The sequence below is a fragment of the Hemitrygon akajei genome, chromosome 4 (assembly GCF_048418815.1).
Source record: "Hemitrygon akajei chromosome 4, sHemAka1.3, whole genome shotgun sequence".
Lineage (NCBI taxonomy): Eukaryota > Metazoa > Chordata > Chondrichthyes > Myliobatiformes > Dasyatidae > Hemitrygon > Hemitrygon akajei.
The window spans coordinates 182,100,944-182,119,183 of NC_133127.1; the positions used below are offsets into that span (position 1 = coordinate 182,100,944).

Here is an 18,240-nt window from a genome sequence, read left to right on the forward strand (position 1 = left end):
CACCAACTTATATTTATCTGAATGCATCATTTGTGAGATGTTTGTGTTTTTTCTAGTACTTATGAAGGCTCTTTGCTCTGGATGCATAGCCTTAGGGTTCTTAATCCTCTCCTGTATAGTCCATCCCTCATGGAGGTCATGGGCAAGAGATTCCCAAGAGCCACCGGGGAGATGGCAACAATGACTACATTCAAATGTACATGATAGGCTAAAGGAATCTTAGGGACATTCTGAGAGATGTGAAATATGTCATAGGAATGCAAACCTTTCCCTTTATTCACAAATAGTTGAAAGGGAAGGATAAGGAATAACTTTACAGTTTTCACTTTCACTCCTTAGAGGACTGACAGCATGTAAAAGCATTTAACGGTGCAAATGCATAAGAAAAAAATCTTTTGTTTGTTTTGGCTATATTATTGCAATGGTTCGCAGTCAGCAGATAGTTCTTTAATCTGCAATGAGTTGGACATGTGCATTTCACTCATGGAAACCCAAGATCCATACATGCCTTTAATTCAGTCACCAGTTCCAGCACAATCTACGATTTCCAGTGTCAAAGTTCAAAGTAAATTTATTATCCAACTTTATGGAAAACTATACACAGACAAAAACTGACATACAACCCATGTGCAAAAGAAACCAAATTGTGCAAGCAAAAGTAATTCAGAGAACATAAATTGAAAATGTCCTGGAAAGTGACTCTGTAGGTTATAGAATCAGTTCAGAGTAGTGGTGAAGAGGTGGTGAATGAAGTTATTTTTACCCAGTTTTAAAATCTATTTAGATCACTATTTACAAATGTGTCTTCTTTCTCTCTAGGAATAAAACATTTGTTCATACCTACCGGATTTCTGAAACATCTGGGAAATGGTCAGTTCAGGTAAGGAAACTTGCTTATTCCATTTGCATTACATTGACTCCTAACTTTAGGGGAGTTGTTAATTCCACTGCCCGTACTTATATAAAATATTGTGGTACTTGCACAGAAAACATTAAATGTGGGCAGAGAAAGAGGATAACTTGTGAGCTTTTGGTGTAGAAATGTCAAAATGTGTAATGATAAGTGGTAACTCCTGACAACACAACTGAAGGTTTTAATCTAATAACAACAGGAAGTAACGGCACTCTATGTTTCAAAATAAGAGCTCATTATCAAATAGTTTTGAAAGTAAGGTGGAAATGCCTTTCAATAAGAAGGAGTGATGTTTTCTAAGGATAACCTGAAGGAAAACTAAGAGTTAAAAAATGGACTGGATAGTGTTCAACTGGGCATGTAGTCTTCTCATACAATAATCCCACCCCTCCTCTCTCACTACCATTCATTCCTCTCCTCAACTCTTCTAATGCTTTTACTGATGGGAAGCTCGGCTTTGATGGTTCAGTGAGCCTGATGGTCCTGGAGGTCCAGGTTGCAAGTCTGCTCTGCGAAGTGGATCAGGCTGGTGAACAGCTCAACCCCAGGTGCCCCTGGAAAGCCCTAGGTAGTCTTCTGACACCTCTTAACTGCTGTTAGCATCTCTGAGACAAGTGAAAACCTGGTAAAATTGATTTAAATGATTAAAATAAAAATAATGAAGTTACTTAAAATAACTTAAATTAGAATTTAGCAATACGCATAAAGGTAAATAAAATAAAGAAAACCGAACAAATTATCAAGTTTTCTTTGAGGTACGTGACCTCAGATGAATAAGGATAACTACTCACACAAAGCCAAATGGTGCATGTTATTGGCATCTGCTGCCTCGCTTGTCTCTGACTACTACTTTGCATATTTATTTGAGAAAAGTAGCCCAAGGGGAAGGAGTTGCCTGTTACAAACCTGCTGGGCTCAGCTAGCCACTTTTGGTCATTTATTTACAAGAATGATAAATTGAGTCTGGCAGTCAATTCTGACTAAATATATTGCTCACATTTGGTGCAATGTTAAAATAAATGAACTAAGGCACAAGGCATATGCTTTTTATGTTCTGTTACTACTTGCATTATAGACTTGTAATACCGTATTTCATAACAGCTGTAAGTGTTTCACAGCATGTGGTCCATATAGAAATATCAGGGAAAATGTGCTTATCAACTCTTGGAAAATGTATTTTGCACTGTATGTTTTCTTTCTGCCTAATCATGGATGACAATTTTATCTTGTGAGATTGTCCAGATCAGAGAGTTCTGGAAAGAAATTTCTCTCTCTCTCTCTCTCTCTCTCTCTCTGTGCTGTGAGTGTATTGTTCCAGGGAGTTTCTTATGTACACAGACTGAATTAACAAACAACTTTAACACAGATAAAATAAAATTATTGCTAGTAATAAAAGCAGAAAATGGTGGAAATACTCAGCAAGTCAGATAGCATTTTAGAGGGTTATGCTTCAGTATGATGACATCCCATCAGGACTAGGAAAAGTTAGTCACCATAACTTTTCCTAGTTGATGTTCTGGAGCATGTTGATATTAAGGCAGAAGAGGTGTTGGAGTGTTAAAATACATTAGGACAGATAAGACCCTGGGGCCTGATGGAATATTCCCCAGGCTGCTCCACGAGGTGAGGGAAGAGATTGCTGAGCCTCTGGCTACGATCTTTATGTCCTCATTGTCCATGCCAATGGTACTGGTGGATTGAAGGGAGGCGAATGTTGTCCCCCTGTTCAAAAAAGGTAGTAGGGATAGTCTGGGTAATTACAGACCAATGAGCCTTACGTCTATGGTGGGAAAGCTGTTGGAAAAGATTATTCGAGATAGAATCCATGGGCATTTAGAGAATCATGGTCTGATCAGGGACAGTCAGCATGGCTTTGTGAAGGGCATATCATGTCTAATAAGCCTGATAGAGTTCTTGAGGAGGTGACCAGGCATGTAAATGAGGGTAATGCAGTGGATGTGATCTACATGGATTTTAGTAAGGCATTTGACAAGGTTCCACACGGTAGGCTTATTCGGAAAGTCAGAAAGCATGGGATCCAGAGAAGTTTGGCCAGGTGGATTCAGAATTGACTTACCTGCAGAAAGCAGAGGGCCGTGGTGGAGGGAGTACATTCAGATTGGAGGGTTGTGACTAGTTGTGTCCCACAAGGATTGGTTCTGTTATTAACAACCTGGATGTAGGGGTGGAAGGGTGGGTTGGCAAGTTTGCAGATGACACAAAGGTTGGTGGTGTTGTGGATAGTGTTGAGGATTGTCGAAGATTTCAGAGAGACATTGATAGGATGCAGAAGTGGGCTGAGAAGTGGCAGATGGAGTTCAACCAGAGAAGTGTGAGGTGGTACACTTTGGAAGGACAAACTCCAAGACAGAGTACAAAATAAATAGCAGGACACTTGGGAGTGTGGAGGAGCTGAGGGATCTGGGGGTACATGTCCACAGATCCCTGAAAGTTGCCTCACATGTAGATAGGGTAGTTAAGAAAGCTTTTTATTAACAACCTGGATGCGGGGTGGAAGGGTGGGTTGGCAAGTTTGCAGACGACACAAAGGTTGGTGGTGTTACTTTCATAAGTCGAGGGATAGAGTTTAAGAGTCGTGGGATAATGATGCAGCTCTATAAAACTCTGATTAGGTCACACTTGGAGTACTGTGTCCAGTTCTGGTCGCCTCATTATAGGAAGGATGTGGAAGCATTGGAAAAGGTACAGAGGAGATTTACCAGGATGCTGCCTGGTTTAGAGAGTATGCATTATGATGAGAGATTAAGGGAGCTAGGACTTTACTCTCTGAAGAGAAGGAGGATGAGAGGAGACAAGATATTAAGAGGAATAGATAGAGTGGACAGCCAGTGCCTCTTCCCCAGGGCACCACTGCTCAATACAAGAGGACATGGCTTTAAGGTAAGGGGAGGGAAGTTCAAGGGAGATATTAGAGGAAGATCTTTTGCTCAGAGAGTGGTTGGTGCGTGGAATGCACTGTCTGAGTCAGTGGTGGAGGCAGATACACTAGTGAAATTTAAGAGACTACTAGACAGGTATATGGAGGGATTTAAGGTGGAGAGTTATATGGGAGACAGGGTTTAAGGATCGGCACAACATTGTGGGCTGAAGCGCCTGTACTGTGCTGTATTGTTCTATGTTCTGTTCCATGTTCTATAAACACAAGAGATTCTGCAGATGCTGGAAATGCAGAGTAACACATACAAAATGCTGAAGGAACTCTGCAAGTCAGGCAGCCCCATGGAGAGGAATAAACAGTTGCTGTTTTGGGCCAGGACCCTTCATTAGGACTGGTGAATGATCTAAACATTGACTATTTATTCATTCCCATAGATGCTGCCTGGCCTGCTGAGTTCCCCCAAAATTTCGTGTGTATTACCCCAAAGTTTGGGTGGTGGTGGAGTTACATTTCTACCAAAGGAGGTGTAAGACGCTCCTTCTCTCCTCTAGTCTGTAGGTCACACTTAGGCAAGGTGTAGCACTTATTTAGCTCCAGATCAGGGTCATATGAAGCCATGTGAGCAGATAGTGGATGGTCATATGAGCAGCTGATGTTTATCACAAGTCCTGGTAACGCGACCACTGACACCAGGGAGACAATCTTTGAAGAGTACTGATAATGGCTGGGGTCACTCGTTTTGTAAAGACACTGCCCAGAAGAAGGAAACAGCAAGCCACTTACATAGAAAAGTTTGCAAGAACAGTCATGGTCATAGACCATAATCACCCACGTTAAACGACACAGCACATAATGATGATGTCTCCAAAGTCAGTAACAAAGTATGTTTCAAGTTATTGAGAAAGGGAAAGAGTGAAGAGACCAAAGGAAATATGTGTGGTAAAATGGAAACCAAGAGTGATTGAATTAAGTAAATTTCAGTCAAGATCTTAACAAAACCAAGAATGGAAACAGAAATCTTTTTGCTGGTGATCAATATTAGTTGATACAAAACAGCAGAAGGAGAGTCCTACCTCACAAACAATCCACCCACTTATCCTTCCAATCACATATCTCCTGGCCCACTTGTGGTTCTCATATTAGCCTCAGTTACTCCAATGGATAGAAATGGATTAGAAAAAACAATCTCAAACCCAAAGGAATATATAAGAAGAAAAAGAAACAGATCACCACTCATTCCATTTGCTCTCTCTACCCTTCTCCCTTCTCTGCGGCTTAAAAGATGTTTGATTTCTAAATGTTCTTAGTTCCATGACATAACCAGATGTCAGCAACCTGGCATATTAACTCTGTTTCTCTGTCCTGACCTGCTGAGTGTTTCCAGTATTTTCTGTTCCTGTTTTAGATTTCTAGTACCGGCAGTTGTTTCTAAACCTAGCAGAACCTGGACTCAGTTGTGGGATTTTTGCTTTGATCTCTGATATTAGCTCATGGTTGACTGGTAAGAAGGCAAAATGCTTGGGCTTGTGTGAAGCTTGTGGCATCCAGTCAACCATGCAATAGACTTCAGTGCTTGTACTTTTGGAGTTCAATCCTCATTATGCAAGTCAAGGATCTCATGACGATGTGATAAATGGATAGCTAGAATCATACAGGAACACTAGTCTAATACAAACTCTAGTCCTTTTCAATTCTTGTGTAATGTTTCTAAACCAAAATCATTATCATATCCATCACTGGAAAAGCTGTACATGTAAATGGTTTGTAATATTCAGGACCACCTATTAAAACTTTAATTTAATGTTTTGAGGGCTGCTGTTGGATGAGCAATCAAAATACTCAAATTTTCCAAGGTCATTGCGTGAATGAGAAAAGTTCACTGTTTACAGCTGAGGTGTGAACTGCACTGTGGCCATAGAATTGGTCAACAACCTTTGCATTCTGTGATAAATGATCTTGGATCAGCAGCCTTGTAAAACTTAGTCTTAGGGGATTCATTTATTACATTTTAAATCAGAAACTATCAAAATTTAGTGCTGAAGAGGGAATTTTAGCTTCTGATGTTGTGCTGCCTCTTTGTTTTTACTTTGTTTTGTTTTCAATGGTTTGAAAACGTTTATGTACTTTTTAATATAATTTCTCTCCTATCACCCTCAAATTTGGAAATGTTCCTTAAGTTTAATTATAATGGTTTTCAACAGAAACCATGGAATATTGTATACTTTTGACATATCTTGAAGGGAGCCTTATTCAATTCCCAATAGTCAAGATATACACCATTCAATTTTAGCAGAATGACATCACCCTTAAAGGATTAAATTGCTGATCTTTGCAAAATATAGCAAAGAAAAGTACTTGGAAGAGAAGCTTCAGTCAGGCTTAAGTAAAACTGGTTATGTTAAGGTAAACATTCCAGTGGAGTCTCACTCTACCAATGAAATGGGAAAGCTATTCTCTCTGTTCTTCCGTCCACATTAACACTTGCTCGCGACAACAACCCCTTATGTTTATATATTAACTTTGACTTGGCAATGTCATGCATTTGCTATATTTGACTTTCAAGAGGAAACAGTGGCAGAGCAGATAGACCTTCTCTGTCACAGCTCTAGCATCCCACATTTGATTTTGACTTCAGATACAGTCTTTGTGGAGTTTACGTGTTCTCCCTGTGACTGTGTAGATTTCCCCCAGTGGTCTGGTTTCCTCCCCCATCCCAATGACATTTTGGGCGATAACTTAATAAATTGCTCCCATTATGACATGTCTGTCCATGGCATTCTAATGCCATGATTAGGGCACACTCAGGTTGGAGGAGCAACGGGTAGCCTCCAACCTGACGACATGAACATCGATTTCTCTTCTGCTAATTTCAGCCCCCCTTGTCCTTCCCTTTTTCCCAGGGTCCGCTGTCCTCTTCTATCAGTCTCTTTCTTCTTTAGGCCTTTAACTCTTCCACTTATAACCCCCCGCCGTTTCTTTTATCATTCCTCCTCCCCCACATACCCACCTTACCCTTTGTTATGTCTTGTAACTCCAAAACATAAAACTAATTAAAAGGAAGACAGTGGAGTCTGAAATGTGGCCTTAGGGGTTCCACTGCTGCTTGAATTTTCTCAGCACACTTGTGTGATCTTTGTGCTTTAATAGTGTGACCACAGTAGGTGATACTTAGTTTAAAGAATTCACACTAGTTGTGTTGAGCTCTGTGCCCTTAATCTAATAATCTTTTTAATACTGTCTTGAGTTTTTGGAAGTTTTACTTGTCATCCTTACTGGTAATGCTGAGTACCTGGGTAGTCTTGCAGCACCTGGTCGATAGCTTTCTGCCAGAGTGCAAGTACAGACGCTACTCCAAAAATAACCCCATTATAGAGATAAAGCGCTTTGTGACTTTGGACTCTTCTTCCATCTCCACCTGTAGGTAGGCCTCAGCTAAGTTTACTTTGCTGAAATGTTTTCCTCTAGAAAGGTTTGCAAAGATATCCTCTATCCCAGGCAGAGGGTATTGATATACTTTCAGAAGTGGGTTGATGGTAACCTTAAAATCACCACAGATCCTTTTCCATGGCTACTTGGGCCGCTGACATTGCCCATGGGTTCCACTCAACCTTCAAAAGAATTTCTTCAGCCTCCATGTGATCTAGCTCACTGGTTACTTTAACACAGGTATCATAAGGAACCGGATGGGCTTTGCAAAACTTGAGTGTGGTATGTTCATTTAACACTATTTTACCCTTGATGTGTTTGAATTTTTCCAATACCATCCTTGAACACTGCTGTGGCATCATCCAGTATCTTTCTTAAGTTGCTTTCAGTTGGCTTCATTGCAGGGTATGTAGCATACAAATAGAGGGTGGATCTCCAATAAAGTTGTAGCTTTCTCAGCCAATCACATCCCCATAATTGGCTCTCCTGTTTTTACCACATACAAGCCAATGAGGCTTGTTGGTTGTTATATTTCACTGTTACAAATGTCATTTCCACATGAGTTAACTTTTCTCCAGTATAAGTTCTTAGTTGAATAGCTGCAGGTTTCAGTTCAGTATCTTCGAAATACCATTCAAACGCACTTTCTGGAATGACTGAAACAGCTGAGCCAGTGTCCAATTCCATTTTAATTAATTTGCTGTTCACTTCTGGTGTAAACCATATTGCTTGTCTCTTGTTGGTTTTCACATTATAAATCTCAAGGCTACTCAGTCCTGTGTCATGCTCATCGTTATCAGATTTTTCATCAACAGCATGTAGATTAGTGCTATTTTTGAAACTGCAACTTGACAATTTATCTTTTTATATTCCCTGTGTAGTCTGTTTATTTTTGTTTGCCTGACATGCTCTTTGTACATGTCCTTCTTTGCTGAATTTTCTTCAAGTTTCACCTTTAAAGCTGCATCGGTCTGGTGTATATGAGCTCTGTGACAATGGTAACACAATTTGCTGGGCCAGGCACGCTTCTGTTTCGACATTGCAATTTTGTTCATGCTCACTTTCATTCCTGACTGCAACTTAATTGCATCTCTGGCTGCTGTTTCCATTAATACAGCAATTTCAACTGCTCTTTTAAGTGTAAGTTGTGCATCAGTTAGAAGCTGTCTTTGAATGCTTTCTTTTAAGATTCTGCATACTAAACAGTCCCTCAGTGCATCATTAAGCCCATTACTGAATAGATAATGCTCAGACAACTTCTTCAATTCAGCTATGTACATTGAAATGGACTCCTCTTACTTTTGATTCCACTTATGAAACCTAAAGCGTTCTGCAATCAACAATGGTTTTGGTTCTAAATGTTCCTACATTACTTTTATGATATCAGCAAAACTCATTGCAGCTGGTTTGCTTGAGGTAGTCAAACTCTGAAGCAATCTGTATGCCTTTAAATCTAATACACAGTAAAATTGGTACTTGTTTCTCATTGGCTATCAATTTGCCTTTAAAATACTGTTCAGTATATAAAATCTGTTGTGTAGTCAAATGCATCAATCTTTCTGATGTAACCAGACATTTTTATGATTATTATCACCTGGTACTCACTGTCTATGAACCCATGAGTTCTGCCATTTTCTGTCTTGTTTTGAAACTCGATTGTGTCTTCCCTTCTGAGGAACACATGCTGTGCTGCTTTTTAAAAACTCATACATCTTACTGCACTTCAACTGGTAGATAGTTGTCTATGGTTTGTTTTAAAAAACATCTCATTGCTACTGTTATGCTTTGTAACATCGAAGTATTAAACTAATTAAAAGGAAGACACAGGAGTTCGAAATGTGAGTCTAACTTTGTGTTTTTTACTATAAGCAAGGTGCACTCATATCATGTGGTGGTGTGATGATGTATGTGATTCATTCATTTCACCTATCACCTGCCAGCTTGCACTTCTCCCTCTCTCCCTACCTTCTTATTCTGGCCTCTTCTTCCTTCTTCATTTCTAGTCCTGATGAATCCTCCCCAGTCCTCTCTGGAATTGATGGGATTGCTTTGAAAACTACCATAGATTTAATGGACCAAATAGATGATAACTTTGGCTTTGGTTGTGGTTTACAATTTTCAGTTACCGGGATACAGTGAAAAGTTTGTTTTGCATACTGTTTATACAAATCAAATCATTACAAAGTGCATTGAGCTGGAATAAGATAAAGCAAAGACAATTGCAGAATAAAGTGTAAAAGCTTGCAATAAGTGCAGTGCAGGTAAACAATAATGTGCAAGATCATCACAAGGTGGACTGTGAGGCCAAGAGTCCATCTTATCACACAAGAGGACCACTGTCTGATGACAGTGGGACAGAAGCTGTCCTTGAGCCTGGCGGTACATGCTTACAGGCTTTTGTATCTTCTGCTTAATGGGAAAGGGGAAAAGAGAGAATGTCTGAGGTGGGGGTGTGACCTTTAATTATTCTGGCTGCTTTACTGAGGTACAGAGTGGATGGAGGGGGGAGGCTGGTTCCTGTGATGTGCTCAGCTGTGACCACAACTGACTGCATTTTCTTGCGGTCGTGTGTGGAGCAGTTGCCGTACCAAACCATTATGCATCTAGATAGAACATTTTCTATGGTGCATGAATAAAAATTGGTTAGAGTCAATGCAGATATGATAAATTTATTTAGCCTCCTGAGGAAGTAGAAGCTTTCTTGGTCCTGACATCAACATGGTCCTGACAAGGACGGGCTATTTGTGATGTTCAAACCTGGGAACCTGAGGCTCTCAACTTTCTCAACCTCAGCATCATTGATGTAGACCCGAGCATTCCTTTCTGAAGTCAATGAACAGTTCTTTTGTTGACATTGAGGGCAAGATTGTTTTCATGGCACCACATCACTAAGCTCTTTATCTCCCTCCTGTACCCTGATTGTTCTTTGAAATATGGCCAACGACGGTGCTATCATCTGCAAACTCGTAGATGGGGTTAGAGCAGAATTTAACCACACAGTCATGAACGTACAGGGAGTCGAGCAGTGGGCTGAGGATGCAGTCTTGTGGAACACCAGTGCTTGGAGTAATCATGGCGGATGTGTTGCTGCCTGATTGCTGCCTGTTGATGAGGAAGTCAAGGATCCAGTTGCAGAAGGAGAAATTAACTCCCAGGATCCAGAGTTTAATGATAGAGATACTAATGAAGGATAAGGTCATGTGATTTGAATGTTGCAGATCTAGACATGCCATTTGAAAATATGAAAAACATACCAAAATGCTTTATTGCACTGTTATCAAATCAAAAACAAAAGGTGGCATTCAAAATATCTTTGGAGTCTGTCTCCATCTTTGGAGACAAACTGTCTACCAACATATTTTATAAACCTATTGATTCAACAGTTAACACATACAAAATGCTGGAGGAACACAGCAGGCCAGGCAGCACCTATGGAAAAGGAGTATGGTTGATGTTTCAGGACAAGACCCTTCCTCAGGACTAAAAAAAAATATATGAGGAGTCATAGTTAGAAGATGGGGGGAGGGGATGAAAAACACAAGGTGAAAGGTGAAACCGGGAAGGGGGAGGAGTGAAGTAAAGAATTGGGAAGTTGATTGGTAAAAGAGATAAAGGGCTGGAGAAGGGGAATCTAATAGGAGAGGACAGAAGGTCATGGAGGAAAGAAAAGGAGGAGGAGCCCCAGTGAGTGCAGACATGGAGATAAGGTGAGAGAGGGAAAGGGGGATGGGGAATGGTGAGGGTGAGGGTGGGTGGCCATTAATAGAAGTTTGGAAAATCTATGTTCATAACATCAGATTGAAGGTTTCCAGACAGGATATGAGGTATTGCTCCTCCAACCTGAGTTTGATCTCATCGTGGCAGTAGAGGAGGCTATGGATTGGTATGTCAGAATGGAAGTGGGAAGTGGAATTAAAACGTGTGGCCACTGGCAGATCCTGCTTTTTCTGGCGGACAGAGTATAGGTGCTTGTTGAAGCGGTCTCCCAATTTATGTCAGGTCTCACTGATGTACAGGAGGTAACATTAGGAGCACCAGATACAGTAGATGACCCCAATAGACTCACAGGTGAAGTGTCACCTCACCTAGAAGGACTGTTTGGGGCCCTGAATGGTAGTGAGGGAGGAGGAGTAGAGGCAGGTGTAGCATTTGTTCTGCTTGCAAAGATAAGTACCAAGAGGGAGGTCAGTGGGGAGTGATGAATGGACAAGGGAGTTGTGTAGGGAGTGATTCCTGTGGAAATCAGAAATCAGGGATAGAATTCCTCTTGCCCTAACTTACTAGCCCATGAGCCTCCACATCCAACACATCATTCTCTGCAACTTCTGCATTCTTTACCAGGATCCTACCGCCAAATGCATTTTTACCACCATCCACTCCCCCACCCCCCCACCCACAGCTCTTGGCTCCCGTTGTCTATTCATTCTTCCCCGCTAATCTCTGTCTTGGCACATATTCCTTTAAACAACAGAAATATTATACTTGTGCATTTACCTCAGCCTTGCCTCCACTCAGTGCATCAAACAGTCCTTCTAGATGAGGCAACACTTCACCTGCGAAGCTTTTGGGCTCATCTATTGTATCCAGTGCATGCAAAGTGGTCTTCTCTACATTGATGAGATCCCACATAAATTGGGGTCAAAATTTATCGAGCACCTCAGCTCCATCTGTTAAAAGCAGAACTTCTGGGTGGCCAACCGTTGTAATTCCTATCCCCATTACTGTTCTGACATGTAAGTCAATGGCCTCCTCCTTTGCTATGATGAGGCCACTCTCAGAGTGGAGGAACAACACCTCATAGTACCACCTATAACACCTCTGGTCACCAAATTATAGGAAAGGTGTCAACAAAATAGAGAGAGTACGGAGAAGATTTACTAGAATGTTACCTGGGTTTCAGCACCTAAGTTACAGGGAAAGATTGAACAAGTTATGTCTTTATTCTTTGGAGTATAGAAGGTTGAAGGGGGACTTGATGCAGGTATTTAAAATTATGAGGGGGTTAGAAAGAGTTGACGTGGATAGGCTTTTTCCATTGAGAGTAGGGGAGATTCAAACAAGAGGACATGAGTTGAGAGTTAGGGGGCAAAAGTTTAAGGGTAACACGAGGGGGAATTTCTTTACTCAGAGAGTGGTAGCTGTGTGGAACGAGCTTCCAGTAGAAGTGGTAGAGGCAGGTTCGGTATTGTCATTTAACGTAAAATTGGATAGGTATATGGACAGGAAAAGAATGGAGGGTTATGGGCTGAGAGCAGGTCAGTGGGACTAGGTGAGAGTAAGCGTTTGGCACGGACTAGAAGGGCCAAGATGGCCTGTTTCCGTGCTGTAATTGTTATATGGTTATATAGTCCATCAGTGTAGCATCACACTGATGGCATGAACATCAATTTTGCCTTCCAGTAATTTTTTTCCCTTCCCCATTCTATTCCTCACTCTTTACTTTTATGTCTTTTCCTCCCCTCCCCCTGGTGCCCCTCCTTCTTCCCTTTCTCCCATGGTGCACTCTCCTTTCTTATCAGGTTCTGTCTTCTCCAGCCCTTTACATTTCCCACCCACCTGGCTGCACTTACCACATTCCAGCTTCCTCCTTTTTATTCTGGTGTCCTCCCCCTGCCTTTGTTGCCCGAAACATTGCCGATTTATTCATTTCGTTGACGCTGCCTGACCTACTGAGTTCCTCCAGCATTTTGTGTGTGCTGTTCTGGATTTCCAAAATATGCAGAATCTCTTGTGTATATTCATAATTTAGGAATGGAAAACAAAGGCTTGGTCAAAGACATAAGTTTTAGAGAGGTGCTTAAAGGAGGCGAGAGCTTAATCATTGTGCTGATCACCGTGGTTATCTAATTGTTATCTTACGATTGCTTATACAACGCTGGAAGGTTTGAGTTCTGCTACAATCTTTCTGGTGAAGTCCTTCCACAATGGCACGGTATAGTAACAGTTTGATTCCCACCGCTGTCTGAAAGGAGTTTGTACGTTCTCTCTGTGACTGTGTAGGTTTCTTCTGGCTGCTCCAGTTTCCTCCCACATTCCAATGACAGATGGTTTAGGCAAATTGTGGGCATGCAACATTGGTGCCAGAGGTACTGTATGGCAACAGTGGTGGGCTGCTCCCAGCACATCTCAGACTATGTTGGTCATTGATACAAAACTGCACATTTCACTGTATGTTCTGATGTTTTAATGTCTATGCAAAAAATAAAGACAATTTTTCCCTTTAAGAATTTACCTCCTCACTTCTTTGTGTGGGAGGTTTTAGGATTTGGACCAAGAAACAATGAGAGATTAACTTGGTTGGTTTAGGCTTACCTGTCAGGTGTTTTAGATGGTACCTTTCTCCATCTTCTCCTTAGGCTGTCCATCAGACAAGAAAATGAATTTCCTCCTCTCTCTGGTTTTGTTGGTTCTGAGATGGCTATTGAGGCTAATGTGAGAATCATATTGGCAGATAGACAGGTAGTGCATGACATTGCAATGGGTGGGCAGTTTCTTAGGTGTTGTGAATATCACATACTCTTGATCTTTTCAATAATTTCAAGTTCCCTGGTCCTGATCATTTTATTTTCACTATGGATGTCCAGTCCATAGTCCATAGTCCCTATGCACCTCCATCCCCCACCAGGAAGACCTCAAAGATTTCCATTTCTTTCTGGACACCAGGCCCATCCAGCTCCTCTCTGTCTCACTGTACTGGTCCTCACTTTCAATAATTTCTCCTTTGTCTCATCCCACTTCATCCAAACAAAAGGTGTAGCCATGGGCACTCACATACATCCCAGTTATTTGCCTGTTCTCCATCTCCCTCTGGTGCTTCCCCCCCTCCCCCTCCTTCTTTCTCCTGAGGCCTCCCGTCCCATGATCCTTTCCCTTCTCCAGCTCTGTATCACTTTCGCCAATCACCTTTCCAGCTCTTAGCTTCATCCCACCCCCTCCGGTCTTCTCCTATCATTTCGCATTTCCCCTCCCCCCACTACTTTCAAATCTCTTAGTATCTCTCCTTTCGGTTAGTCCTGACGAAGGATCTCGCCCCAAAACGTCGACAGCGCTTCTCCCTATGGATGCTGCCTAGCCTGCTGTGTTCTACCAGCATTTTGTGTGTGTTGTTGTTTGAATTTCCAGCATCTGCAGACTTCCTCGTGTTTGCCCAGTTATTCCTGCTTTTTTGTTGGTTAAGCGGAACAGTTTATGTTCCAAATCTACACTGATATCACTTCCCAACTTTTCCTGTGCTACATCAATGACTGCATTGGCAGTAGAGGAAGCCGTGGACTGATATGTTGGAATATGAATGGGAAGTAGAATCATTCAGAGTTCCTTGTATTTTTCTTGGACAACTCGTTCTTTGTAATGCGGTTTCCTGGTGCTTTCTGTTTAAACTTGTTAAATTTATAAGCTTGAGGATTCTGTGTGACTTGCATTATTTAAGTGGATGCTCGATTAGCACTAATTGTGGGCTCCTAATTCCTGCACCCATGTAGAACTCGTTGACTTCACCACCTTTGACTCTAACTTCCACCCTGCCCTCAAATTTACCTGGTCCATTTCCAACACGTCCCACCCCTTTTTTGATCACTCTCTCTCAATCTCTGGAGACAACTTATCTACTGATATCTTTTATAAACCCATTGATTCTCCACTTAACATGGACTATACGTCTTTCCTCCGTGTTGCTTGTAAAAATGCCATTCCCTTCTCTCCATTCCTCCATCTACGCCACATCTGCTCTCAGGATGAGGCTTTTCATTCCAGACTAAGGAGATGTCCTCCTTTTTCAAAGAAAGGTGCTTTCCTTCCTCCACCTAAACCGCATCTCTTCCATTTCACAGACATCTGCCCTCACCCCATCTTCCTGCCTCCCCAACAGGGATAGGGTTTCTCGTCCTCATCTGCCATCACAGCAGCCACTGCGTCCAGCATATAATTCTCTGTAATTTCTGCCATCTCCGATAGCATCCCACCACCAAGCACATCTTTCCCTCCCTCCCCACATTTTCTGCTTTCCTCAGGGATCACTCTCTATGCGATTCCTTGTCCATTCACCCTTCCCCACTGATCTCCCTTCTGACATTTATCCTTGGAAGCCAAACAAGTTCTACGCCTGCCCCTACACCTCCTCTCTCACTACCATTCACAGCCCCAAACAGTCCTGCTAGGTGAGGTGACACTTCACCTGTGTGTCTGTTGGAGTTACCTACTGTATCTGGTACTCCTGGTGTGGCCCCCTGTATATCGGTGAGACCCGATGTAGATCGGGGAATCACTTCACCAACATACCAGTCCATGGCTTCCTCTACTGCCATGTTGAGGCCACAGGTTGGAAGAACAACACATATTCCATCTAGGCAGCCTCCAGCCTGATAGCATAAACATCGATTTCTTGAACTTCCAGTAATGTCCTCCCCCCAACCATTTCCCATTCTCATTTCCCTCTCTCACCTTATCTCCTTACCTGCCCATCACCTCCGTCTGCTGCTCCTCCCCCTTCCCTTTCTTACATGGCCTTCTGTCCTCTTCTATTCAGTTCCCTGTTCTACAGCCCTTTATCTCTTTCACGAATTGACTTCCCAGCTCTTTATTTCACCCCTCCCCTCCTCCCAGTTTCACCCTTCACCTTCCTCCTTGTACTTCTTCCTCCCAACCTCCTTACACTGACTTCTCATCTTTTTTCTGCAGTCCTGATGAAGGGTCTTGGCCCGAAACGTTAACTGTTTACTCTTTTAGATATGGCCTGCCATTTAAGTTAGATATGGCCCTTGTGGCTAAAGGGATCGGGGGTATGGAGAGAAAGCAGGTACAGGGTTCTGAGTTGGATGATCAGCCATGATCATACTGAATGGCGGTGCAGGCTCGAAGGGCCGAATGGCCTACTCCTGCACCTATTTTCTATGTTTCTATGTTTTCCATAGATGCTGCCTGGCCTGCTGAGTTCCTCCAGCATTTCATGTGTATTGCTTGGACTTCCAGCATCAGCAGATTTTCTCTTGGTTGTGATGTTTATGCAGGTTGTCTTTGTATGGCTGACAATAGACCCCAGGAGTAATGAGCTCTTTGGGCCTACCCTAACCCTATTTCAGGTTTTTAGAGCACCCGAATTGGTTAATTGTCATTTAATGAGTCGTTAATCATTTAGAGTTCCTTGTGCTTTTCTCGAGCAACTCGCTCTTTGTAATGTGGTTTCCTGGTGCTTTCTGTTTAAACTTGTTAAATTTATAAGCTCAAGGATTCTGTGTGACTTGCATTATTTAAGTAGATGCTTGATTAGTGCTAAATGCGGGCTCCTAATTTGGTGAATGTTACTTCTCGCGGTGTGACTCAGCTGAGCCTCCAATATTCTTTTGGAATTATTATTAATAAACTCCCATCGCCGATTCTACATCAGAATCTGTCCTTCCTCCTCTCTTGGTTCCGATATTGCCAGCGCACATCGTGACACCAGGTTCAGAGTACCAGGTTGAGAACATATATCCAGAAAATTGCCAGAAAAAGGCCAGCAATATCATCAAAGATCCCATCCACCTTGCTCGTGGATTGTTTGCCTTACTCCCGTCAGGGAGCAACGCCAGGACCACCAGACTCAAAAACAATTACTTTCTCCAAGCAGTAAGGCTGATTGATATCTCCACCCAGTAACCTACACCACCACATTCCCCATCACTTCCACTTTATCATTTTCTGTCAGAGTTACCTTACGTGCAGATGCTCCTATACCTAGCTTCACTTTATGTACATACAATCAATCTATGTCTATAAGCTATCTTATGTATTTTATATTTATTGTTGTTTTTATTAATGTGTTCTCTATCTTAATGTGCTTTATTGTGGTGCATCAGACTGGAGTAACAATTATTTCATTTTCCTTTACACTTGTGTTCCGAAAATGACATTAAACAGTCCTGAATCTTGAATCTTGAATGTTCCTTTTCCTGCTTAACTGGAATAAAGAGATATCTAGAAGTCAATAGGGATATTTCAAGATGCTTTCCCCACACCCTGGTCAGCTGACTGTTAATCCCTGCCTATTTATACAATCAAATCCCTTTTGACAACATCTTCTTCCCCACTGGTATTAGGTTCTTGAACTGACCTGAAAAACCCTAACAGTATCTCAGACTACAGTATATTCATTTCTCTCTCTCTCTCTCTCTCTCTCTCTCAACTTGCACTAATGTCATCACACCTACTTTATTTAGTCATGTAAATTATTTATAATTTTATGTTAAGTTTATATTAACTTATACTTGTCATGTTTGTAATATACTGTGCTGCTTTAGCAAAAAGCTAATTTTCATGGCATTAATACCCTGTAAATATATACCTGTGATAATAAACTTGAACTTGTCTGGTCTTGTTCAAATGTTCATTTGAAAAGCTCTTAGTCAGAATTGCCAACTCTTTAAATCTTTTCAAAGAAAAACTGAATAAAGATCAAATATAACTCACAGTGACCTCTTTTATTCAACTCTGTTCGACACAGGGACACATTACATTTACACTCTTATCTAATTTTGGAAATAAATATAAATAAAAATTACCATGACTACATTCAATTGAATTAGTACAATGATTGACTACCTCAATGTAATATTTAATCACTGGTTCGCAGTAATTTGGTGTAAGGGATTAAATAGATAATTACTGCGGATTATATGTGCAGAAAACCTGGTGCACAGTAACCTCATAAAGTCACAATGATTCATATCATAAATCACTAAACATCAGAAATGTAAGCTCAGTGCACAGCCATCGCTTCTGGTGGGAAACTGATAAAATCACTCATTCGTTTCTTGTTCGGATTTGCATTTTTGCTTTTTTTGTTTTGAAAAATGTCTTCAAATGTTTTAGTAATAACTTTGCATTTTATAGATGGAGGATGCACCTCAATTATACATATTGTTTCAATTTATATCTGCACAGACCTAACTACTTCTCAGTGCATGCACCTTCTAATAAGCAAAAACAATCCTGTTAAAGCTAAAGGGCTTTTAAAATATTAGACAAA

The 18,240-nt window shown here is 41.4% G+C and overlaps 1 protein-coding gene across 1 annotated transcript in view; it reads left to right on the plus strand.

Annotated features, from left to right (window-relative positions):
* The window catches only part of LOC140727020 (SH2 domain-containing protein 1A-like), a 94,274-nt gene that overhangs the window by 12,017 nt on the left and 64,017 nt on the right, over window positions 1-18,240 (plus strand). Inside the window, exon 2 of the mRNA XM_073044181.1 lies at window positions 820-880. Coding sequence (XP_072900282.1) covers window positions 820-880 — 61 coding nt within the window. The remainder of the gene's footprint in view (window positions 1-819; window positions 881-18,240) is intronic.